Source organism: Trachemys scripta, chromosome 3 (genome assembly GCF_013100865.1).
Source record: "Trachemys scripta elegans isolate TJP31775 chromosome 3, CAS_Tse_1.0, whole genome shotgun sequence".
In the NCBI taxonomy this organism is placed as follows: Eukaryota; Metazoa; Chordata; order Testudines; family Emydidae; genus Trachemys; species Trachemys scripta.
This window is the reverse complement of record NC_048300.1, coordinates 16,198,299-16,223,923: the sequence shown is the minus strand read 5'-3', so window position 1 is coordinate 16,223,923 and position 25,625 is coordinate 16,198,299. Positions and strand designations below refer to the sequence as shown.

The 25,625-nt window shown below is 45.0% G+C and overlaps 1 protein-coding gene across 1 annotated transcript; it reads right to left on the bottom strand.

Moving 5' to 3' along the window:
• Positions 1–11,610: 11,610 nt before the first annotated feature.
• MDH1 (malate dehydrogenase 1) lies at positions 11,611–25,611 on the bottom strand. The gene is made up of 9 exons (XM_034764196.1): positions 25,456–25,611; positions 20,254–20,352; positions 19,136–19,232; positions 18,058–18,233; positions 16,477–16,599; positions 16,136–16,312; positions 13,239–13,352; positions 12,914–13,003; positions 11,611–12,253 (listed from the first exon to the last, which is right to left on the bottom strand). Exons 1-9 carry the CDS (start codon positions 25,456–25,458, stop codon positions 12,128–12,130), a joined length of 1,005 nt encoding a protein of 334 aa, XP_034620087.1. The 5' UTR covers positions 25,459–25,611; the 3' UTR covers positions 11,611–12,127.
• Between the last annotated feature and the right edge of the window lie 14 nt (positions 25,612–25,625).

Sequence of the window (25,625 nt, the reverse complement as noted above, 5' to 3'; positions counted from 1 at the left end):
GGGCCTGGCTGTAGTGAGCCAGAGAACCTGAGTGGAGCAGGGCTGGGGACAGGCTGGGGAGCTCCAGACTGGATAGCCCCAGACTGTGGCCTAGTAAGAGGCCAAGGGGTACTGGGGGTTGCAGAGGGCAGCCCCTGGGTAGGCCAAGGCAGCAGGTCCAAACCTAACTTTGCCTGTGATGAGTGGCCTATACTGCAGTCTGCCCCAAGGAGCAAGGGCTAGTTGGTGACTGGCAGTGGCCTTATTCTGAGGCGAGGTAGGGATAGTGGGTGGGCGTTCCCTGGGGAGGGGAGACCCTAGTACTGAGGGATGTACTGCCAGGGGCAGCACCCCAGATACAAGGGCACTGGGGTCTGGAAGGGACATGGAGGGCCAGAGGACAGGCGGATCACCAACCTGCAGGGGGTGCTCCAGGACACTGGAAGAGCTAATTCCCTAGATGGCCAGCAGGAGGTGCTGCAGGGGTGAGTCTGCTCCTCTACACCCCCTCACATCTCCCTCTTTTCTGAATGTCACCTTGGCTGTATGTCTTCTGAGTCCCCTGTGTTCTGTCTTCAACTCTGCCTCTCCCCCCCACATTCCTGTTTTACAGGCTCATTTAACTTAATTTAATTACCAGCCCTTTCTGATCTTAATCACCCTGCCTCTGTTTATAAACAAAATACTGACTCCCTGCCCCGGGGCACAAGCTGGGAGCAGCGCCTCACTTCTGCAGAACTCACATTCCACACTCAGTTAAGATTAAGAGCTCCACCAGAGGCTAGGACATGTGACTAAACTGGGGGGGGGGGGAAGCCCTCCCTTGCCCTTAGTGTGACCAGATGTCCTGGTTTTATAGGGACAGTCCCGTTTTTGGGGTCTTTTTCTTATATAGGCTCCTATTACCCCTCACTCCCTGTCCTGATGTTTCACACTTGCTGTCTGGTCACCCAACTTGCCCTCCCTCCCAATGGCACCCCTGAAAAAGATGTTTGTTGTTTTGATTCTTCAGGCTCAGAAATACACTCTAGATGGGAAAAAGTTCCAATATTTCTAGTCTTTCTCCTCTCTCTCTCCCCACTTGCTCCATCTACAGGCTCAGTGGAGCACCTGCAAATGTTTTTACCAGACTTTCCAAGACTAAAAATTATTAATCCAGAAAAGCAAAGCATTAAATTCTCAGCAAACCTAGGCTCTGATCCAAAGCCTGTCAATATCAGTGGGAGTATTTCCATAGTAGGGTGACCAGACAGCAAGTGTGAAAAATCGGGACAGGGAGTGGGGGGTAATAGGCACCTATATAAGACAAAGATCCAAATATCGGGACTGTCCCTATAAAATCGGGACATCTGGTCACCCTATTCCATAGGCTTTGGTTCAGACTCCTGTTCAGAGAGAGGAGAAAAAACAAGTATTAACAAATAGTTTTTATTTAAAATTGGGCTTACTTGATTAAAAATTTAAAAAAAAAAATAAATTCTAAATACCTAATTCATCTCTGTTTGGTGCTTTTTCTTAGCTCTCCTAGCTGCTGATGCTGGCACTCAATTGGGATTTTTGGCAGATCTTATTAATAAAGGGCCAAATATGCCTGGGATCCAAAAGGGACACTGACCAGAAGTAAAACTGATCAGTCTCTTTTCACTGCGCAGACTATGTGAATTGCGAAAAGGGAACAAACCGCATAAATAGCAAACAAGTTGCATTGTTACAACTAAAATAATTCTAACAAACTAAGATGGTATTAATAAAGAGGGGTAAGGAAATAGGGTTATTTTTAAAGAAATTCCCATTGATTTCAATAGGGTCAAGATTTTTCTCATGATTTTTAACCTGACAAGTATCAGGGGGTAGCCGTGTTAGTCTGTATCTACAAAAACAACAAGGAGTCTGGTGGCACCTTAAAGACTAACAGATTTATTTGGGCATAAGCTTTCGTGAGTAAAAACCTCACTTCTTCGGATGCAACCTGACAGTATCCCTTTTAAAAATCAAATACATCTTTACTTAGTTTGGGCAGCGGTGTTTTACACAGCTAAAAATATCACAAGGGATGCTTTGTCTTCATGGCTTCCGCTGTGGCAATGTATCCAGGAAGAAACAGCTAGAGGCGGGGACTCTGTAGCATTTTGAGAAGTGAGCTGCTTACCTGAAGTCCTGTAATGGGGGGAAACCAGCCCAAGGGAGGGGTTGATAAGGAAGTTGTCACTGACGTGAGCAGGAGAGGTCTGGACTGAAAGCAGCTCTCCAGTGAATGGAATAAGTGAAAGAAAGACTTTCTTTGTTCTCTACCAATGGGAATAGTACCAAGAGCAGAGTGACTTCAGTAGCCAGGAAAAAAGTAGACAGATGAAAAAGATTTGGAGCTTGTACATGTTATGTTTTCATTTACATTAAAAAAATGTGCAGTTTAAGGGACTACAGACCAAATCCCTCTCTGTTGTAACTCAGTTTGAAGCTGATGTAGTTAAACCAAGGATTAATGTCTCTCCATTTTAAACAGTACAGTTTTATGTCTGATGAACACTTTCAATCCAGGCAGAATAAGCAAGCTAGCTCAAATAAAAACCTGGAGACCAAAACATGTGTAGGCTCATATATGCTCAGCAAAATAGTGACATTAAAAAAATCACTTCAAATGAACCAAAGTTATTATATAATTTGTCGTTCCGAAAGCATGGCAGTGCTAGATAAATACTAGAGGCATTAGTCTTCACTTCATAATGACAGTTTTATTGGTGTAACTTCATGAGCGGCAGTACTGTGATGCCAATGTAAATCTGGTGTAGTGGAGAATCAGGATATATAAAGTAAATTCTTTCATATGAATACCAGGTATAGCAGTGTTTTTGAAGTAACGGTACGAGGAATAGATACATTTCCGTTTTGCGTGAAGGGGTGTGTACACGGGTAACCATTTGATCTCTTTTTCAATAAATTTTGAAAAGGGGTCATACTGAATCTACCATAGTGTACTTCTCTGATGACTGGCTTTAGTTTTAGACTGTTGATGTGCATGGGTCCATAGGAATGATACTACTATGTTTCTTTGGGTGATTCAAACCATCTTAGGGCTTGGCTACACTTGCAAGTTGGAGCACATTAAAGCAGCCCAGTGCACTCTAACTCATGACCCGTCCACACTGGCAAGGCACGTAGAGCGCTCTGACTCCGCGGCTAGACCGCTCCTGGTACTCCACCTTGGTGAGTGGAATAACGTTTGCTGCACCCCCGCTGGAGCGCCGCAGCGCCAGTGTGGACGCCCTGGTCTATTAATGCACTCTGATCGGCCTCCAGAAGTGTCCCACAATACCTGCTCCAGCCACTCTGGTCATCAGTTTGAATTCTACTGCCCTGCCCTCAGGTGACCAACCGTCAGACCCGCCCTTTAAATTCTCTGGGAATTTTGAAAATCCCCTTCCTGTTTGCTCAGCCAGGCATGGAGCGCTCTCAGCGAATCTTTCCAGGTAACCATGCCTCCACATGCCAGGCGATCCCCAGTATGGAGCAATGGCGAGGTGCTGGACCTCATCAGTGTTTGGGGGAGGAAGCTGTGCAGTCCCAGCTGTGCTCCAGCTGTAGGGCAGATATCAAGGGACATGATGGAAAGCGGCCATGACCGGGACACACTGCAGTGCAGGGTTAAAGTGAAGGGCTGTGGAATGCCTACAGCAAAGCCCATGAGGCAAACGGCCGCTTCGGTGCTGCCCCCGCGACCTGCCGTTTCTACAAAGAGCTGGACGTGATACTTGGGGGTGACCCCACCTCCACTCCGACTATCGCCATGGACACTTCAGAGCCCAGTCCAAAAAGGCAGGAGGAGGAGCAAAGTGGGAGCGAGGGTGCTGAGGAGGAGGAAGACACCCCGGCATCCCTAGATGTATGCAGCCAGGAGCTGCTCTCAAGCCAGGAGGAAGGTAGCCTGTCGCGGCGGCCGGTGCTTGGGGAAGGACAAACACCAGAGGAGGTGCCTGGTAAACAGCTTTTATTTTGAGAAGGAAGTGATTCGGTGTGGGCTCTTGGGACAAGGAGGGTTAGGCTGCATGCATACCTAGATGCAGAATAGGACGTTGATGTGCTCTCTCACATCGTGGCAATCAGCCTCAGTGATCTCTTCAAAGGTCTCAGCCAGAACTTGGGCAATGTGCTTGCGCAGGTTTTGTGGGTGAGCCACTGTGGTTCTTGTCCCAGTCAGGCTAACATGTCTGTGCCACTGTGCCAGGAGGGGGTGGGGGGACCATTGCTGCATGCAGGCAAGCTGCATTTGGGCCAGGGCAGAAGCTGCATTGTAGTAGAAGACCCTCCCTTGCTTCCCAGGTCACCCTCAGCAGTGAGATATCTTCAGGACAAACTCCTGTGGAAAATGTGGGGACAGTGTTCAGTATAGGGGTCCCCTGCAGCTGTTGGCTCTCCCCAAGGCTCAGAAACCCAGAGGACCGTACAGCCATGAAAGAATCAGTCCCCCTTGACCCTGTGCTTTCCCACTATTTTGGGACTCCTGTGGGTTGTGTGCGCTCTGGGACAGCAAATTATGCTATTGTGTAGACTGTGCTTGCCCTCCTTAAGTACGGGGGAATCATTGCTCTGTCTGGTGTGAACATCTGTTAAGTGCTGCATTTTGCCTTTACAGATGCAACCTTGAGATCTCAGCTGTCTGTTATCACCGGCTGAGAGGCTGCAAAGAATCAGGAAGAGGTCCCGTAGAAGCAAAGAGGACATGCTGCATTAAGTCAATGAAAATCAAAGTGCAGGAGTGGCAGGAGGGTCCGCCAGCAGAATGCGGATTGCTGGCAACAAAGCATGGAGTGGCTGATAAGCATGATGGAGCGCCAAGTGGACTTGATCCAGGCACTCGTAGCCATGCAGGCGGAGCACTACCGCGCCCACCCACCCCTGCAGCCCTTGGCCCAAAACTCTTTCCCTTGTGCCCCCCTTTCACCTCCAACCCACTTTCCCGAACATCCACGTTCTTATCGCCACCAGCTGCCTCCAACACCTGTAGCTTCACCACCCAGCCCTGAAAACTACGACCCTTACCCTCTGCACTCAACCCCCATCCATCGCCTCTCCACAGTTAGGGAACCCCATTTGTGCAAAGCTATCCACTATTTCCTGCACGTTACTCAGAGTCACGGTTCTTCTGAGTAGGATGCAATTAATGGCCCTGCAAACTTGCATCAACACGATTCCAACGGTCGACTTTCCCTCTCCAAACTGGTTAGCCACCGATCGGTAGCTGTCTGGAGTTGCCAGCTTCCAGATTGCAATAGCCGCCTGCTTCTCCACCATCATGGCTGCTCTCAATCTCGTGTCCTTGCGCCGCAGGGTGGGGGCGAGCTCATCCCACAGTCCCATGAAAGTGGCTTTTCTCATCCGAAAGTTCTGCAGCCACTGCTAGTCATCCCAGACACGCATGACGATGTGATCCCACCACTCAGTGCTTGTTTCCCAAGCCCAAAAGCGCCGTTCCACGGTGGTGAGCATGTCCATGAATGCCACAAGCAATCTTGTGTCGTATGAGTTACTCGAGTCGATATCATCGCTGGAGTCCTCACTGTCACTTTGGATCTTAAGGAATAACTTGACTGCCAAACGTGATGTGCTGGCGAGACTCATCCACATATTCCTCAGCAGTTCAGGCTCCATTCCCGCAGACCGAAAGGGAAGACAGAGGGCGCAGTACGAAAAACGTTGAAAGATGGCGCCAATTGTGGACGGAAGCAGAAGGATTGGTAGGATGTGAACCGATGCATTATGGGGTATTGGGACAGGACCCAGAATGCCCCGCACCTCCTGCCCCTTCCCACAAGCCACAGCGCCAGAATGGGAAGAGGTGATCTGTGGGATAGCTGCCCACAATGCACCGCTCCCAGTGCCGCTAGAAGTGCTGCAAATATGGCCACGCCAGTGCGCTTGCAGCTTTCAGTGTGGACAGACTGCAGCGCTTTCCCTACTGCGCTCTGCGAAGGCTGGTTTAACTCAAATTGCTCTACATCTGCAAGTGTAGCCATGCCCTTAATGTCTTCAGTGAACATTGTGTATATATCACTATAAGGTGGTCATGGTATGGGATTCTTCTTGTTGAAGAGCTATAGTATTAAACCTGCAACATTATCTGAATTCAGGGAATGATGCATGCAGTTGATAAAGATCTCTTTGTTCTCCAAATTTGACACATACTGGAAATCCAATCATTCCTATTTACTGCATCACAAAGATGTTATGAAAGTTGTTATTCAAAAGCAGCAGCTTCTGTTGATGCAGAAAGTTCCCCTCTTTCCTACTGACTCACCTAGTAAGCATAGTGAAAAGCACTCCTTACCATATTACCCAGTTCTTATAGTTTTTTGTACGACTCAAGCATCAAGATTTTGTTGACAGTCAATTGCATAGTCCCTGAGTTTTTTTTTTTTATTTTTTTTTTTTTTATTCCCTGGGGGTGCTCCACCCCTTCTGTGCCCCAACACCCCACCCTCACTCTGCCTCTTCCCATCCCCACTCCGCCCCCTCCCTGAGGCCCAGGCCTGCTCGCTGCTCTCCTCCAGCCTCCAATCAGCTGTTTGGCAGTGCCCTGATCAGCAAATTGGGGGTGCTACCAAACAGCTGTGGCTGGTGGGTGGTGAGCACCCACTATTTTCCCCCCAACTATGCACTGAGGTCTATTTTTTGCCCAGTAGGCAAATGATCTTTTAAAAACCAAATGTATCATTCCTGAGGCCTCCACGTGCTAATTTTGATACTGCTAATATTTAAGTAAGATTTTTATTAGCATAAAGACCAGCATGTCAGCTTTCTTGTTCTTTTTTATGTTAAAATCGGAGCATATATATGTGGCCCCCTTCCACTGGCGCTGTTGCTTTAGTCTAGACAATTGAAGGGTGCACAGTTGATATTTTAAGGGTAGTGAGAGTATCTCTAAAGCTTTTGTCTTATTTGAACATCTTCAGAACTAGATGTTGGTAGAAGAGGACATACAGCAGCTTTGACCTGAGTGCACAACAGAGCACAACACTGAGCCTTTGGTTCTTAATCAAAGGGAACTCAAGAAAACTTTTGATCCCAATAGTTTTGGAACATGTATATAATTAGGCCCCATCTGTATGGCCAGCTATTGTAATTGGAAAAAAAAAATCAAGAATCTAATCTCTTGCTCCCTCTCTATTCCCTGCCACTAAAACCACCGCTGTGACCACTCTTTAACCAACATTTTTTTCCTGGGACAACAGCCTTGGCAACTAATGTGTCATTTACAATCTCACTACAGTGCACTATGGTTGCCTGACATGGGTGACACTGGGGGAGAGTGATACAAAGAAACTGAAGTCAGAACCAACTTGATAACAGAGCTACCAACATGTTTTGTATTTAATTAGCTTCAAAGCTGGAAACCTGAGGTACTTCGAGTTGGGCATAGCTACCCAATAGCAGCAGCAGTAGGGAATGATGCTTTCAGAAAGATTAACGAGAACTTGCTATCCAGTTCAGTGCTGAGTGAGGTTGTCTTGCTTTAATAGTCATAGTTGGCTGTAGACCCCAATTAAAAACAGGACATCAACTTTTCCCCCCCAAATTACAAAAAAAAAATAAAAAAAAAAAATCCAGTGATTGGTAAGGAACAAGTTATTAACTGCTTTAAAACCCAGAGATTCACTGGAAAAAACTTTGCAGATCAGGAAACTATGTAGAGATGGTGTGCATGTGTATCACTGACCTCTACTGGATGGAATTATAATTGCTTGTCTGTGAGTAATAGGCCCATGTTGCTAAGGGCTTGGCTACACTTGCAAGTTACAGCGCAATAAAGGAGCCCTGGGGGCACTAGCTCACTCCCACACTGGCAAGGCATGTAGAGCGCTCTGACTCCGTGGTGACAGTGCTACTGGTATGCCACCTCAGCGAGAGGAATAATGTTTGTTGCGTCTTGGCTGCAACGCCCGGGCGTCAGTGTGAACGAGGTGTTGCGTTACTGCGCTATGATCGGCCTCCGGAAACGTCCCATAATCCCCTTAAGTCAAGTGGCCACTCTTGTCATTGTTTTGAACTCCTGTAGAAATGTGGAAATGCCCTTTCAAAGCTCCCTTTCTGACAGCCGGCATGCAAGCCGTTACTATTGAATGCTGTGTGTGAGAGAAAGAGTCGGCCGGGGGGAGGAGGGGGGAAAAGAGGTCTGTTGCTGTCTGAACTTACAAGACAGCATGCTGACATGCTCTCCCCCCACATACACACAATACACTTCCTGTCACACTCCACCCCACCCCTCCCATTTTAAAAGCACGTTGCAGTCACTTGCATGCTGGGATAGCCGCCCATAATGCACCACTCCCCATGCCACTCCAAGTGTGGCAAATGTGGCCTCGCCAGCGCACTTGAAGCTGTCAGCATGGACAGACTGCAGCGCTTTCCCTACTGCGCTCTACGAAGGCTGGTTTAACTCAAAGCGCTCTACATCTGCAAGTGTAGCCATGCCCTAAGTTTGATTCTTTGGCTGAAGTGATGTAGCCTATGCTTTTGGAAGAAGAGAGTCTGAGCTCTGTGCCCACTGTCAACTTGAAGTACTGAGTAGCCATAGTATGAACTGAAACTAGTGACAACTGAGAAATCCTAGGTCCTCCTACAGGATATTTCATTAGGATGCTACAAATGCAGGGACTGCCAGGCTGTATAAGCTAACTCATGTTCTTAATTTGTCTAAATAATGAATCATTTAGTATATGCCATAGTCAGCACTTCAGGGATAAAGAAATTGGACAAAAACCATCCATTGTCTTTTTTGGCTCAATTAGTCAAAGTATTCAGAAAAAGCAAATATGTACAGCAGCTGTGCAATTGAATCCTTAGTCATAAATTAGCGTGCATACTAAAAAGGCATTTCCTTTGCAAAAGCAACACATGGAAGGCCCCTTTCTTTCTAGGCTCGAGCTTGTATTTCCACCTAGATTAAATACCAAAGGCACAGGTATTAAGAGAAATTAAGTGCCTCTTCTCCTCAACTGTCCCTCCTCTGATAGCATTAGTCAAGCATTCCTACGAAGCTAGCACTTGAATGTTTTTGGAATCTATTTCTCTGTAGGACTTCCCTATGTGAGCACACATTAACGTTTCCATTTTCAACTGAAAAGGGCTATTCGATTTACATAAGCTTCTCTCATTTTAATTGTGCTGTAGTTATCCTCTGGGACGTACTAGTTGTGATGCAAAATAGGTCTTTGCAAATGAAAGAATGCCCATGGGGGGGAGGGGGAGCAGGAGTGAAGAACTTTACCAAATTGCCTCTCAGGCCAACTTCTCCTTGCATGGTTTCAGAGCATCTAGGAACAGGCAAGATGGCATGAAAATATCACACGCTTGTTTTACTCAATCAAAAAAGCTGCTAAGGGCCCAGTTCAGCAATGCTCTGGCCCTTGTGCAGTCATTTGCACTGGTGCAAAGTGAACATACAATGCTATCGTTCTGAGCTGGTAGTGTTTTAACCAGGGTAAATGACTATCCCAGGAACAGGGTTATGGTGAATTAGGCCCTATGTACTTAGAAGATATGGAGCTGGTGGTATCACCTAAAATTATTGGAGGAAATAGCAAAGCAAAGGTAGCTGTGATAGGGAGCAGCAAAGCAATATAATAGCTGTCTTGGCTCATTTTCAGCCTGAAATCAGTTTTTACTAAAATAAATAAATAAAATTCAGCCACATCTGTTCCTGAGCAGAAACACTGCTGGGAGTTGAGACAGACAAGTAGAAAAACCTCCATAAGGTTGACTTTGAAGATTTTCCTGAACAGCATCCCCCTGGATGGGGCTTAAGGACCATGAAGTTCTTCTGTCAACCTAGCTACTGCCTCTCCGGGAGGTGGATTCAGGGCCATCCATAGACATTGTGGTGCCTTATGCAGCCCCTCCTGCAGGGGTGGGGGGCTGGCCTGAGGCCTCCACAGGGAGGGCATCCCCAGACCTCTGTGGGGGAGGGGGGCATGCAAGGTCTGTGCAGGGCAGGAGCAGGCTCAGGGGAGAAGTGCCCCCCAGCAGGAGCTGGTGGAGCAGGTTGGGGCCAGGTCACTCCACTTTCTGCCACCCAGTGATTGCAGGACATACCTGACCCCTGCTGCAGTCCCCTGGTATGTAGCTCAGAGAAAGGGGTGAAGTGAGGGCAGGGCAAGGCTGGGGTGGGGGACGGTGGGGGGCAGCTTTCCTGGCCAGCTCAGCCAGCCAGGGGATCCAGCTGGCTGCTGGAACAGCATGCAGCTGTGTAGGGCACCAGGAAATTTGGTGTCCTAAATTTCCTGGTGCCCAACACAGCTGCATAGTTTGCGTATGGCTAAGGATGGCCCTGGGTGGATTAACTCTAAAGCAGTGAAGCAATATAGCAGCACAACTGCAGAGCCATTTAGTGTAGATGGGGGTGTGTGTGTGTGTCTTCTGACACTGTAGTAAATCCACCTTGCTAAGAGGCAGTAGCTGTATCAGCTATGATCTAGCAGTGTTGACATTGGGCCTTAGGCCAGCTTAATTACATTGCACAGGGTATGAAATGTCCCCTCCCTTCTCTGCACAGTCCTTGAACCACCATCTAATCCATTTGAGTGTTCACAGCTAACCCAACTGGACTTAAGTGTGAATGAGTTTTTAAACACCACTACCTGAAACACATAAAAGGCAAAATGTAGGACATTCTTTCCTCCCCTACTTTTGTGGTGTGATCAGTCAGCCAAACTGTGCTGACAAGCCAGAATCTTTCTGTAGAGGCACACTGCTTATTGTCTCTCCCCCCCCCCCGTGAGCCAAATCTCTCAGGGTGCAAAAGAGGAAAGAATTTGGCCTTACAAGTTTTGGGGATGGTCTCTGCAAGAGACCAAACAGTAACAGCTGCAATCATGTGAGAATAAGTATTATTTGCTTTTCTTCCATCATCTGGTTCAGTTTCCTCATGACTTCAGAAATGAGGTAGTATATTAAGCTATTTTGCCACCTCCCCTAATACTCTAGCATGCATCTGTTCCAGAAATGGGAGGAAGGGAGAGAGCATCTCATGGTTAGAGCAGTAGTCTTTAGCTGCCTATGTCCTCTAGAACATCTGTTCAGAAGGGCAGAGAGAGATACTAGTACGTTCACAATAATGGCTTCCATTAGTTAGCAGGGGTACTATGGCCAAGGATTAAAGGAAGGTAGACATGCAGGTAAGCAAAATAATCTCACTTGAATGCTTGGGTCTGTCACAGGACCTTGACCCAGAAGCCTTGATCACAAATTATTAGTTTAATAGGAAAAGCTACTAAAATCTGTCAGTTGCATCACAGATGTCCTTTAAGTTTCTAGCTATTGTATACAAGCTGCTGTATTCTAGTCCTGAACTACTGCAGCCCCTGAGCTCTAATCATTAGAGTGTCTAATTTACCCACCCCAGGCCAAAACTCGACTATCTGTTTCTCTAAACATAGCAGAAGTAGAATAAAGGGGTATTTTGGTTGGAAAGAGCAACATGGAAGTGCTAATCATTAAGACTTCCCAAAGACCTGTAGTAGTCTCTATCCATGCCTTTTAAGCTTTGCTTTCCTCCCCCCCCCCTTTTAATTCAAGACTGAACACAATTTACAGAGGCAAAGTATGTTTAGAAGTCAGAAAAGACAGATGTGATTGGTATTCATTGTGCAATTAACCAGCCTTTAATGTTTCTATTACAAACACAGTAAAGGGTAACCAGAGTGAACAGTACATGCTCTGTATCCAACTAAATTCCTACTTGCATTTTTAAAATAGGAAAGTATTAGTTCAAGGAGAACTATTGGCATTTTTATCTTCCTTTTAATATTAAGCCACTTGAATGTTAACCCTGATCTCTAGATGATAATTCAAATGCCACCAGTGCCAATTTCTGAACAAGACTTAATGACTATTCTCTATTCAATACAGAAAACATGTATATTACTGAATTGACAAGTTTTGGTGAAAAAAGCTGAACAGATTTTGAATTGCTTGTATGTTTAATTGCCAAGAACTCTTGATAATAGGCACATGTGTACCAATAAGCATGTGATCTTTAAAATGAATGACTGCCACAAAACAAACTTGAATACAGCAACAGCATTGGTTACTAGATTTACAGTCGACTTTTAGACTCTTCAGCTTTTAAAGGATTTTCTAAATCTTGATCAGCTAGTCATGCATTGGAAATAAACTCCACAGCAGTCTCCTTTTCTTCCATCAACTCCTTTGCAGTCAGATCCATCTTCTCTCGGGAGAAGTCATTAATAGGAAGACCTTCGACAAACTTCCAGGTTTTATCCTGTTTGAAAGTTAGTCCTTATGAGAACAAGTCTTGTACGGTCTAAAAGCAGCACCTAATTTTGCAGTTTTGGTATGCCAGTGAAATGAGTGACACCTCTGAACACAAATGCTAATCTGTGGTCCAGAAATTGTGTTAGAACACATGTTTGCTCAAACTGAAACCATGTGATGGTGTGGAGCAGATCTGTTCCTCTAGAAGTCTGCTGTAGTATAGTGACTAGAGTTTGCCATCTGTATGAGAAATCCCATTCTCTAACAATTACAAGATTATAAGTTTACTTGTAAATATCCCCAAACAAACTGACTTAAGCAGATGGACTTCTGTCTCTAATTTCTTTTTACCTGAGCAGTCTTAAGAGCATTAATATTCTTCTTCAGATTCAGCGTAGAAGGTTAGTTGCAGTATATTCTTTTTGCCTCCTTCTCCCTACACTTCAGACTAGGTTTTTCTGCAGCCATCCAATATTCATTTGACAACTCAAATTATGGAACAGTGAGTATAATGGGCATCTTGCAGTGGGCACAAGTATGTTGAACGCCTGCTTCACAGCACCAATGATCCAAATCCTACCCCTGAAATCTACATAACCTCCTCCTACTTTGTATATAAAGACATTTCAAAAGTTAAACCTTGATAGATTTAAAATAGCGTAGTTACCTTGATTACAACAGGGAATGAATAGAGCAACTCCTCGGGGATACCATAGGAATTTCCATCAGAAATGACTCCCATGGAAACAAATTCCCCCTGAAAACAAGAAGTTAATGATAAATAGCTCTCCTTGCCATTACAGTGGGCACAAATTTAACTAATTACTACCTATACTATAGAAAGCCTTGCTGCATTTGTTATAGTTCCAAGTGTGTAATATCTTCTGTCACTCATGATTAATCTACCCAGTGTTACTCCAGAAGGACATTAAACACACAAAAGTTTAAAGATTAGTCAAGAGCACCTCTCTATATGCCATAGCAATATTTACCTCTGGAGTGCCAAACCAGATGTCCCTCACGTGGTCACAGATAGCTTTGGCAGCTGACATTGCACTGGACAACTTCCGGGCTTTAATAACAGCTGCACCACGTTGCTGAACAACCTGTAGTAAAGACACACACACACACAAAAAAACTCATTTGCATATAGTCAATAAATGACAGAAGGCTTAAGCAAGTAAGCAGTGGCTTTGTCGTCTAGTCACCACTAACATACTACTGCTGGGGGAATTCTGCGCAACTGCGTAAGTCAAGAATTTAGGTCTCCTGCAGAATAATTGAATCTGATGGGGAGACAAAAGGAAGATGCACTTACACTTTTTGCCTACTGGGGGCTGATGTGGTGTCAGAAAAGAGGGCAGCTGTCTCATGGGAGGGAGCAGCCAGCTGTGGAGAGGGAAGGGGCAGAGGCTGGCTTCCTGACTGCCCTGCCCATGGGAGGCGGCATAGGATATGGGAGGGACAGAGCAGGGCACACCAAGTTGCTGGAGGTGCGGGGGAGGAAGAGAGGGGAGACAGACTGGGGTAAGGGCACAGAAGCTAGTGGGGTGAGCCAGGAGCCGAATGGGGAGGAGGAACAAGGACACATGGGGATGGGGTAGATATGCCTGACTGAATGGGAGAGGCTAGGGGTCAGCCAGGGTTTGCATAGGGAAGGCTTCCCAACAAAAAACACAAACACCAAAACACACCCCAACCAACCCACCCACCCCACCCTATTTCTCCCACCAAGCCTCAAGGTTCACTCCCAGGCTCCTTCCCAGCAATTATTTCCTACTCCTGCAGTTCCTCTGTTAGCCCCGACTCCCCCAAGCCTTTGCACTTCTTCTGAAGGGGGTGGCAAAAAAAGTTTCTATATAGTAGTTTAAATGAATTATTACTCAGTTCTGTATTAATATGCCCAGCAAGGAATTTGTCAAAAAACATTCTGAATCTTTTTTTGTTGTCTGTATCATTGTTCCAGACATACTTGATAAGATATTTTGAAATGAATTACCAAAAATAATTGAAACTGGCATAATTATATTGTGTTATTTTGACAAATATGCAGAACTTTAAAATATTGTGCACAGAATTTAACTTTTTGGCACAGAATTCCCCCAAGAGTAATTGTCATGGGAGAAAGTTTCTTATATAGTCTTCACTAAAAACCCTCAGAGTTGGAGAGCAAGATATACAATCCTACCAATAAGCAGCTGTAACACTGAAGTAGAACAGGCTAAGAGCCTAGAACTGTTCTGCAAGGGTCAAGGCTGATACACACTGAAGGGTTTGGGAGGCTTGCAGTGCTGTGTTTCTTACCAGCTTTGTGGCTAGAAGCCTATCCTGCTGGGTTATCAATGTAGCATCTTTCACAAGCGTCACATACATCAGGCACTCTGTACCAGTTTCGGTTCAGTAACTGATGCTTTTTTTAAGTTTATAGGTAAGGCCCTATTTGAATTGCGGGATGATTGTCAAATAATTGTGACCGAATTTTGGACAAGACATGGAAAATAGTGGGAAAAAAGTAATAGTGGACATTTATTATTTGCAGTAACTTGGAAAACCTGCTCCCGCTGTCAGCTGCCCATCTGAGGGCTGGGGCGCCTGCTGTCAGCTGACAAAACTGCGGTGGAAGCCTAATATTGCGAATCTGCAACGTTGCAAGTTAAATTAACCTATACATAAGGCCTTACTTATGGTTTACATTTATACTTTAATGGTCAGCTGAAGACTAGAAGTGAACTACTTATCAACCTTTGTGTCCCACATGAGCTATCAAGCAACTTGAAAGATTATATTGAACCTATTTTACACGCTATCAAGTCATTGGATAGTGCCTGAAGGTCCATGTCTGTAGAGTATTTTTCCAAGACACTTAAGTCAGACTAACGAAGCTAATTGCTGAGACGTATACATAAAAAGCAAGTCTCATTCATGTACAATATTTATAACAGCCAAAATTTGTTCACTGACTCTGTACCAGTTAGACCCCAACTCATCCCCTAGGAAGCAAGCACCTCTGAACCGTCTTAATAGCCCCTCAGACGACACCACACACATTTATGTAACAGACCAGCTATATGCTATTCCCATGAGGGCCTATCCCAGCTGTGTGCAGCAGGCCAGAGTCAAGGACCCAGCACTGAAGCCCTCTTGTTTAAATCTAGGGACTCCAGCACCTCAACTGCGAGTGTATAATAATTAGAAAAGAGGGACCTCACAACCCTACAGAACAAGCAAAGGACTCCTTTTATAGGTCAAACATAAATTACACCACAAACAAGCTAGACAGTAGCACAGCCTATGGGGCACAGGCAATTCAAATTCTTTATGGGAATCACTGCTCAGCAGTCAAACCACAGAATCCTTGAGTTAGAAAATGGCAGCCTTAAAAATGAATAAATAAATAAATACAAAACAAAACAAAACCAAAACACAAAAACACCCCTCATGCCCAAGTGATGATGAGTATATTCAGAGGGGAACTTTTCAGCAATTTTAGTCCATAAAATTGGGAAAGTGAACTATCCTCTCCCTACAGAGGCTAGGACACCACATGACACCCTGTGGTAGCAATTTTGACTCTCAACATTAATTTTCACTGTTGATCATTTCAGCAGAAAAATCCAGCTAGCATACTTATTTAGGTTTATGCGAAAGGAACCACCACAGGAACAGGACTACAAATTTTAAAGATCAAATGTATCTGATTATTCTGACAAGCTATTTGAAGACAAATCATTTTAGTAGGACTGGAAGATCTGCTTTGCTAAGGTTTGCCATAAGATTTCCATTGAGTATATATTAACACTAGCTTTTTACACTGAGTCAGAATTAGTCTAACAGGAGTACAGTATTGTCCAATTATGCAGATTGATCATTAACAAACAGAAAATCTTACCGTGATAAAGTCACCCTTCAGCCAGCTGTCATCTTTTACAGCTTCATGAACTCCAACTTCCTTTCCTTGCACTTTCACCTTAGCATGGGTAACATCTGGATACTGAGTGGAGGAGTGATTCCCCCAGATGATGACATTCTTCACATCATTAGCAGTTACACCAAGTCTCAGAGCAATCTAATTTGCATTTAGAAAAGACATGGAACATACCAATTTCAACTACATTAAGTTTTTAGTACATTTAAGTAGAACACACGGCTTTCTGAGAAAGCTTAAATTTACACACTTCTTTAGAAGACAGACATAAGAAGGTATTTTAGCCCTGGATGGATTCTTCCTACCTGGGATTTAGCTCGGTTGTGGTCCAAACGAGTTAGACAGCTGAAGTTTTCCTTTGGTATTGAGGGAGCTGACTTTAAAGCCGTCAGGCAGTTGGTATTTGCTGGATTTCCTACCACCACGACCTAGAAAGGCAATGAAGGGGAGTGGGGTGAGAAGAGAAGTCAACTGTTTACCCAGCTGAGGGAAATGAATTTGCAGAAATTGTAGTTTGGCTAAACACAACATTCACCATTTGTAAAGAAAAGGCTTTACTCCAAAGAAGCTGTCAAGAAATGAAGACAAAAAAGTCTTGTTTAAATCCTAAACATATTGTATAATCACTAATTTAAAGTAGTTTATCAAAAAGAAAAAAAAAATTACACACAAGGGGATATCAAATACAGAATCACACAACAGTTCATTTTAAATGCTTCTTCACAAGTGCCTCTATAATAAAGGAGACCAGTATTTTAAGATATCAGCACTACTTACCTCCAGTCTAGTTCCCCTGCACCGCAAAAATCCCCCATAGTCTCTTAATACATTAAGAGGACTATACACACAAGCTAGTCAGCTCTTTCCTTGCTTGCTTTCTGCTCCTCACCCACCATTAAAGTTTCCCATTAAGATCGCTCTACTAAGTGACACTGCTTTACATGATCATAGTTACGACTGAAGCAATTGTTGCCTATTTGAAGTAAGATGCTGGATCTCAAGTTAAGTCAGTTTCTCTTGTTAATATGAAAAGGACAGATTAATTGATGAAGAAAAAACAGTGTCAAGCTCCATCCAGCCTCCATCTGGTGAGCTGATCTAGAGACATGCTTTTATAGTTCCCTTTTTGATATTCCAACTTCTCAGTTAGTTTCCCATTACTCTGTAATAGCTGATAAAAAAAAAGATAGCTGATGCTAATTTTTATTTCAACTGTAGAAAACACTGAACAGCCCTGTAGACTCAGCAGGAAGTTCATCAGCAGAGGAAGCAGGCATTAAAGTCAGTTACAAAGCACAGTGGGAGCAGGAGTATGAGATTAGGAGCTGTAGGAGGGAAGCCACATGATTCTATGCATTGTGCCTGAGCTACTGGAAAGAAAAAACACATTTTAAACAACCTCTCCAATGTGACTTTAAAAACTAAAAATCTAAAACAAAGCCTATTTTTATTTTATGTGACTTTACTTGACTGATACTGAAGTTATTAAATTAAAGCTACAGATTCATATGAAATAGGAGCCAAGTTTGCATCAGTAAAGTGGTTGTTCATCTGCATGTGCTATTATCAATATGAGGCCACCTCTTCTCAGTACTGCTCCCCACCTCTGAAAAGTAACTGCAGGACACTACACACTCCTACCTAGAAGATGGTTCATCTTCTGCCAGTGAATGGACTGGGATCATTCCCTAGATCAACTATGGGGTCTAACAGGATGCCTCCCCTCAGGCTTTGGCCAATACAGAGCATTTGAGAAGCAAGACCTTCCGTAAAACAAAATTGGTCGTTATGCTAGATCTGTACTACTCTACAGCTCTTGCTTGGATCTTTAAGTTGCTTGGTAAAGGGTTTCCAGTTAAAAAACAAAACACAATTTCTGTAATCACCTTGACAGTCTTCTTGGCATACTTGTCCAAGGCTGCACCCTGGGATTTAAAAATTTTCACATTTGCTTTGAGTAATTCTTTCCTCTCCATGCCCTCTTTCCTTGGCATGGAGCCAACCAGAATTGCTACGTCAAGATCTTTAAATGCAACCGCCTCCTTGTCTGTTGCGATGACCTCTGTAAGCAAAGGAGGGAAGAGACAGAATTAGTAACAGAGCAATCTTTCTGGGAGTTCTATGGCAACATCAATGGAATTATTCTTTGGATTACCTTCTATTTAAGCACTAATCAGACAGGCAGCTGTGACAAAGACAGACCCAGAGAGCAAATGCCCATATTTACTAGTTTAATCACTGCTCTTTTTCCTTACACTAAGTTATCGATGGGGGTTAGCAGCTTCTTAACGTGAATGAATTATGCATCCTCATTTGTTTGCCTGTATCTTTTGATGTACTCTATACGTAGTACTCCTCCTCACTTCTCCATCCCTTCCAACCCATGCAATGGCATTGGATTTTTGTGTATGACCCAAATGAGTTTTCCTTTCCTCAATAACCAGTAATATTAATTCACACTGGAGAAGGTTTAGTAAAACTACTAAATCTGGGAAATTTTATCAACTGATATTTGAAACAGCTACTATAATAACTACAGCATTGCCCATTAGCTCACTTTCTTCCACCTCAAGAAACTATACTCGAGAATCCATAATTTGTTAGACAAGTTGATCAACCCATTTCTCAATTTTGTCTTTATTTTGTCAGTGATTTTCAGAGTTTGTGTTTTATAACCTTCTCAGAAAAAGCACTGGCATATCAGAAAAGACAAAGCTATTTCACTACTAGGCTAGGAGGCCCATCGTGACCTGATAGTTCAAGCAGCCAATTGTTTGCCAGATACATAACACATCTTACTTTCAAGGTTTAAATAGTATAAATCAAATTCCCAGATATTACATACGCAAATATTGTAGGTGACACTCAAACACCCATATCTGAAGAGTTGATCATACTTCTCTTACAGTTTGCAGTTAATCAAGCTAAGTTAACTTTAAGAAAGTCTGTATTCCTTTTGATCACCTTTCAGCAGTGGAAGGGCACAGTCTTGCAGTTCCATGATTACGCCATCCAATACAGTCATCATGGGAGTGATATCCAGCAGTACAAGAACAAGAGGCTGTAAAACAAAGTAACTTAAAAGTATATGGAACAATAAGTGTAGGCTTACTCAGTTTTTCTATTATTTCTTCCTGCAGCCAGATATTAGTTAACATCACCTTTTGTGAGAGGTGGGAAACGTATAACAGCCCATTTACTAAGACAGATGACTAACAGCAGCATCACAATTCAGTGCTGAATGCATATAAAAAACAGGATCCAGAATAACTCCGGCTCTATTTCTTCTCTTCAGGCTCACTGCTAGGGTTGCCAACGGTCTAATCACACAAACCTAAAAATCCTTGCCCTTCCTCACAGACCTGCCCCGCTCACTCCATTCCCCCTCCCATCCTCACTCCTTCCACCAGGCTGGGGCAGGGGGCTCTGGGCTAGAGCTGAGGGGTTTGGCGTGTGGGAGGGGGCTCTGGGCTGTGCCTGGGGCAGGGGTGCAAGCTTGGGAGGGAGTTTGGGTGCTAGAAGGGGCTCAGGGCTGAGGTGGGGGGCTGGGGTGCGGGTTCCAGTTGGTCGGTGCTTACCTCAGACAGCTCCTAGTTGGCGGCGCAGTGGGAAGGGAGAGTCAAGGGGCTCCGTGCGCTGCCTCTGCCTGCAGTCACCACCCCTGCAGCTCCCATTGGCCGCAGTTCCTGGCCAATGGGAGCGGCGGAGTCAGTGCTTAGGGTGCAGGCAGCGTGTGGAGATCCCCCGCCCACCTCCCAGGGGCTGCCAGGACATGCTGGCCGCTTCCGGGAGCGGCACGGGGCCAGGGCAGGCAGGGAGCCTGCCTTAGCCTCTCTGGAGTTAACAGCCTAAAATCTCCCGGTTTGGCTTCGTAGCCTCCAGGAGATAGAGCCTGATACCGGGAGACTCCTGGCAAAACTGGAGGGTTGGCAACCCTACACTCAGAACAGTAACTTATGTCTTTGCATGAAATGTGAAGGCTCACAGGAAAACTTAACTCCAAGTTTATCAAGAGATTTTACAGATTGTAGTTTCTTCAATACTGTTGAAGAAGACAAGTGATAGTTCAGTTTAACCATTACCTGTTCTTTGCCGAAGACATCGCCCTTGGCAATGCTGTAGAGCAGAGAATAGGCGATCTGACCAGCAGCTCCAGTCACTAGGACTCTAATTGGTTCAGACTGTAAAAGAAATAGACTCAGCTAACACATTGCTGGTAATACAGTTTTCCCTGATTAAAGAGCCATTAAGCATTTTCAGCAGTTATTGTAGAAAGAGCGTTAAAATATTTGATACTTCTGGATGTGAATCATGTGCAAAAACCCAGCACAGGGTCAGCTCCTAGGATTCTGCTTCTCTTTTAAACTAATAGCAGCACTCCCAAATGTCTTCTGGGAGCAGACCAGACCTGCAGAAAGGTAGCCAAAAAGCTGTAAGTTGAAACCCCAGAACTAGAAATATTCCAAAGCTTGTTTGCACTTTGTTCAGAAGAGAGTGGTGAGGAGTATTTTTAAATGAAGGTCAGAACAGTTTAAAGTAAGGGGGAAAATACTGCCTTTTTAAAGCGTAGGAACTTCAAATACAGACTCCTAAAATTCCATTAGACTACGATGTAGCTTTTATGCTTCAAACTTATTGGCGAGCCGGCACAAGTCTTCAGAAGATTGGCAGAACATGCAGTTTAGAATTACATCACACTATATTAGAGACTGCTCTCATTACATTAATTTGCAGATTTACTTGCAAGTGGAGATTTGTAGAATACTGCAAACCTAGATATCTGGTGGAGCTGTAAATAGAACACCAACTAAAAAGTTATGAAGCAATTCAAGTAATATACTCAAGAAAGATCGTGGAGTCATTGTGGATAGTTCTCTGAAAACATCCACTCAATGCACAGCGGCAGTCAAAAAAAAGGAACAGAACATTGGAATCATTAAGAAAGGGACAGATAATAAGACAGAAAATAGCATATTGCATCTATATAAATCCATGGTATGCCCACATCTTGAATACTGTGTGCAGATGTGGTCACCCCATCTCAATCAGCTTGGAAAAGAGACTACTAAGGTGGGATATGACTGAGGTCTATAAAATCATGACTGGTGTGGAGAAAGTAAATAAGGAAGTGCTGATTACGCCTTTTCATTACACAAGAACTAGGGGTCACCAAATGAAATTAATAGGCAGCAGATTTAAAAAAAAAAAAAAAAAAAAAAAACCAAAAAGGAAGTATTTTTTCCCCACACAATGCAGTCAGTCTGTGGAACTCTTTGCCAGAGGATGTTGTGAAGGCCAAGCCTATAACAAGGTTCAAAAAAGAACTAGATAAGTTCGTGGAGGATAGGTCCATCAATGGCTACTAGCCAGGATGGGAAGGGATGATGTCCTGAGCCTCTGTTGGCCAGAAGCTGGGAATGAGTGTCAGGGGATGAATCACTTGATGTTTACCTGTTCTGTTCATTCCTTCTGGGGCACCTGGCATTGGCCACTATTGGAAGACAGGATACTGGGCTAGATGGACCTTTGGTCTGACTCAGTACTATTTAACAAAACAAATAAGCCAGCTATGCTGCAGGTAGCTACAATGGACAGTATCAAAGACCTGGTCTACACTATGGGTTTAGGTTGAATTTTTTTAGCAGCGTTAAATCGAATTAACCCTGCACCCGTCCACACAACGAAGCCATTTACTTCGACATAAAGGGCTCTTAAAATCAATTTCTGTACTCCTCCCTGATGAGGGGAGTAGCGCCGAAATAGACATTGCTGTCCAGAGCAGTCACAATGGTGCACTGTGGGATAGCTCCCGGAGGCCAATACCATCGAATTACGGCCACACTAACCCTAATTCGAAATGGCAATCTGAACTCTGATGCACCGGCCACGTAGACAAGAAAAGCCCCGCGAACTTTTGAATTTCAATTTTTGTTTGCCTAGCACAGGTGACCACACAGAGCTCATCAGCACAGGTAACCATACAGTCCTGGAATCCAAAAAGAGCACCAGCATGGACTGTATGGGAGGTACTGGATCTGATTGCTATATGGGGAGAGGAGTCCGTACTAGCAGAACTATGTTCCAAAAGACGAAATGCCAGCTGCTCTGTGATTGCTTTGGCTACTTGCATCACAGTAGCCCCCACAGTAGATTTGCCCACTCCAAATTGATTCCTGACTGACCGGTAGCTGTCTGGCATTGCAAGCTTCCACAGGGCTATCGCCACTCACTTCTCAACTGTGAGGGCTGCTCTCATCTTGGTATTCTGGCGCTTCAGGGCAGGGGAAAGCAAGTCACAAAGTTCCATGAAAGTGCCCATACGCATGTGAAAGTTTTGCAGCCACTGGAAATTATCCCAGACCTGCAACACTATGCGGTCCCACCAGTCTGCTTGTTTCCTGGGCCCAGAATCAGCATTCCACGGCTATAACCTGCCCTATTAACAACATGATCTCCAAAGCGCTGGGGCCCACGGCTTGAGAGAATTCTGTGTCTGTGTCCATGTCCTCATCACTCTTGTCACCGCGCTGCCATTGCCACCTCCTCCTCGCCTGGTTTTTCAGGTCATGGTTCAGCATAAACTGCATGATAATGCGCAAGGTGTTTACAATGTTCATGACTGCTGTCTTGAGCTGAACGGGCTCCATACTTGCCGTGGTACGGCGTCTGCACAGTTGACCCAGGAAAAAAGGCGCAAAACGGTTGTCTGCCGTTGCTTTCATGGAGGGAGTGGTGAGGCTGTACTCAGAACTACCAGCGACAATGTTTTTTGCCCCATCAGGCATTGGGTTCTCAAACCAGAATTCCAATGGGCAGGAGAGACTGCGGGAACTATGGGATAGCTACCCAAAGTGCAGTGCTCCGGAAGTCGATGCTAGCCTCGGTACATGGACGCACACCGCCGAATAAATGTGCTTAGTGTAGCCGCATACACTCTACTTTATACAATCGGTTTCCAAAAATCAAATTCTGTAAATTAGGAGTAATCATATTGTGTAGACATACCCAAATTAATATTGGATTGTCCTCCATCAGTAGGAGGCGGGGGAGGGGGCAGAAGAACTATATCTTCCAACACAGAGGTGGACTGTGTTACAAAAGGCCTTGCCAATCTGAAACTTAATTACTAAGTGTGATAACGTACCTTGCTTTACAACATCCAGGAAAGCGGGATTAATAGGACAGTAATCCATGCACAGTTCAAGTTTTAGCAGTAACCCACTATGCTTGATAAAACATTTTAAAACTATAAGCTATCAATATTACTGAAGCTGAAAGCTTAGGAGTCAGATATCAGACCAATAAGACTTGGCCAACAGACCAACTCTTGTTTGAAGTGTCATGGTAGCTGTGCTAGTCCCATGATATGAGAAAAACAAAGTGCATGAGGTAATACCTTTCACCAACAGAAGTTGGTCCAATAAAAAAAGAGACACACTTTTGAGCTCTACAGAGGTCTTCTCATTTCTTTCACCAACAAATGTGTTCCAATAAGAGATACTGCCTTACCCACCTTGTCTCAGACTTCCATTCTGTCCTTTCCGTATTTTTGAGTAGAGGAATTAGTTGAGAAAACGGCATTCGGATACATTTCAGAGAGTGGTGAGACAGTTTAGCACATAGCTAGTAACTTCAAAGTGCAAGTACTATACCAATGTAGTGTTCCCCAGTCTGTTCCTTTAAAATGGAAGTTGAGATAGGTGCTCCTAAATGTGAGCGTTGTTCACATGAGGATTTGGCTAATGGCAATTATACCAAATCATGGGGGACTTTGTTTTCAGAAATTTCAAAACTGTCATCCCTAATACTAAATGGGATTGGGAACATCCTGAATTGACATGAATGGAGTAGTGTGAACAGGAAACAAAATAAGAAGGTTCTCCAGGGAATTAGAATCAATAGAGTAGCATTTTAGACATACAAATAAAACAAGATGGGGCAGAAAAATCTGGAATTGAAGAGCAGGATTTAGGGTCAAGAAAGACATGAGGGGCAAAAAACAAAACAAAAATCCATGACTAGAGATAGAAGAAGGGTCATCTACATATATACATTAGATAGGGACAGAAAGTAAGTAATTTATACATGCCACATCAAGCAATATCATATCACTTTACACATTTAACCTGAACAAAGTTCTAGATGCATCAGAGATAGGAAATGGAAGTGACTTGAAACTTTTAAGGCCAGAGCACAGGCAATGTGTGCCTTATTGTTACACCAGAAAGGACAGAAGCAGTGTAATGAATATAGCTCCTTGCAATGCTTTATTCCTCCTACCCAACTACATCATTTGAACCTGCCTAAGTCACACAGCTCAAACAGAAAAGGAAATGGAAAGTAACACAGAAGAATGTCATATGATCCCCTAGAGCTGTGACATTCTAGATCAGGATACAGCACTTTATGGAAAACACTGAAGCTGCTAGTTTGAATCCTGCAGCAGACATGCACCCTGGCTGGAACAGCTTGAGACTCAGGTGCACTTGTTCCACAATAACCCATTGGAGAACACTTTCAAAGCCACCTCGTGACACTGCAGCGACGTCACCCACTTCCCCTCCCCCACTCCAGCAATTAACAGATGGTTTCTCTAAAAAAAAAAAAAAAATCACACCAAGATTTTACCCAACAGCTGGCAGCTCTGTGCACAACCACTACTCATGCGGATGTGCCCGCTGCAAGCAGCCTGCAATGTTCAGCAACCCACCCCAGGCTCTGGCCCAGGCTGCAGGCTCCATGTCCTCTGCTGCAAGGAGGAGAAGGGGTCACCCCAGCATAGGAACGATGGCGCCTCAGCTGTAAACGTGGCCGCCCGGTCCCGTAACCCCTTCTGCTCGCCCTACCCCCGACCCTCCTTCCAAGGAGGGGCACAGGCTACATACTCCGCACATGCCCCCGTCCCAGTAGGGACTGCACAGGGTCACCCCCTCCCCCCCCCCCACATCCAGGGGCGTTGGGGGCTCCGAACCCCCGCCCTTACCCCAGGTAGGGGGCACGCCCCCACATACACGGAGAAGGGGTGCGGGAGGGGGGTCTGTACCCCAAGCCCCACCACATGTAGGGGTTACCCCCCCACCCACACACACACACACATGCGGCGGGAGGGGGGTCTGCACCCCAGACCCGCACCCCAGATAGGGGGTACCCCCTCACACATAGGGAGAGGGGTGGGGAAGGGGTGAGCTGTACCCCCAGACCCTCATCTCAGGTAGGGGTTACCACTCCCCACACGCATTCTCCAGCGGGAGCTTCGTATCCCCCGCAGGCCGAGCGGTACTGACCATGGCTGGGCGAAGCGGCTTGTCCGGCTGTGTCGCTGCCTGGCCTCAGGGTCACCTCTAAGCACAGCTAAGGCAGCAGCAGTCCCAGTGCCGGCGCTGAAGGTATTAAGCGGGAGAAGGAGGGGGCTGATCCCAGCGGGCCGCCCCTCGCCGCGCAGCCGCCTGGGTGC

Excerpts from the sequence above, each read along its gene's own strand:
- MDH1 (XM_034764196.1), bottom strand. Across the intron at positions 13,353-16,135 it reads TGAAGGGTGACTTTATCACG|GTTGTTCAGCAACGTGGTGC; the intron begins GTAAGATTTTCT and ends TCTTTACTACAG. Across the intron at positions 13,004-13,238 it reads TCTGGTTTGGCACTCCAGAG|GGGGAATTTGTTTCCATGGG; the intron begins GTAAATATTGCT and ends TCTTGTTTTCAG.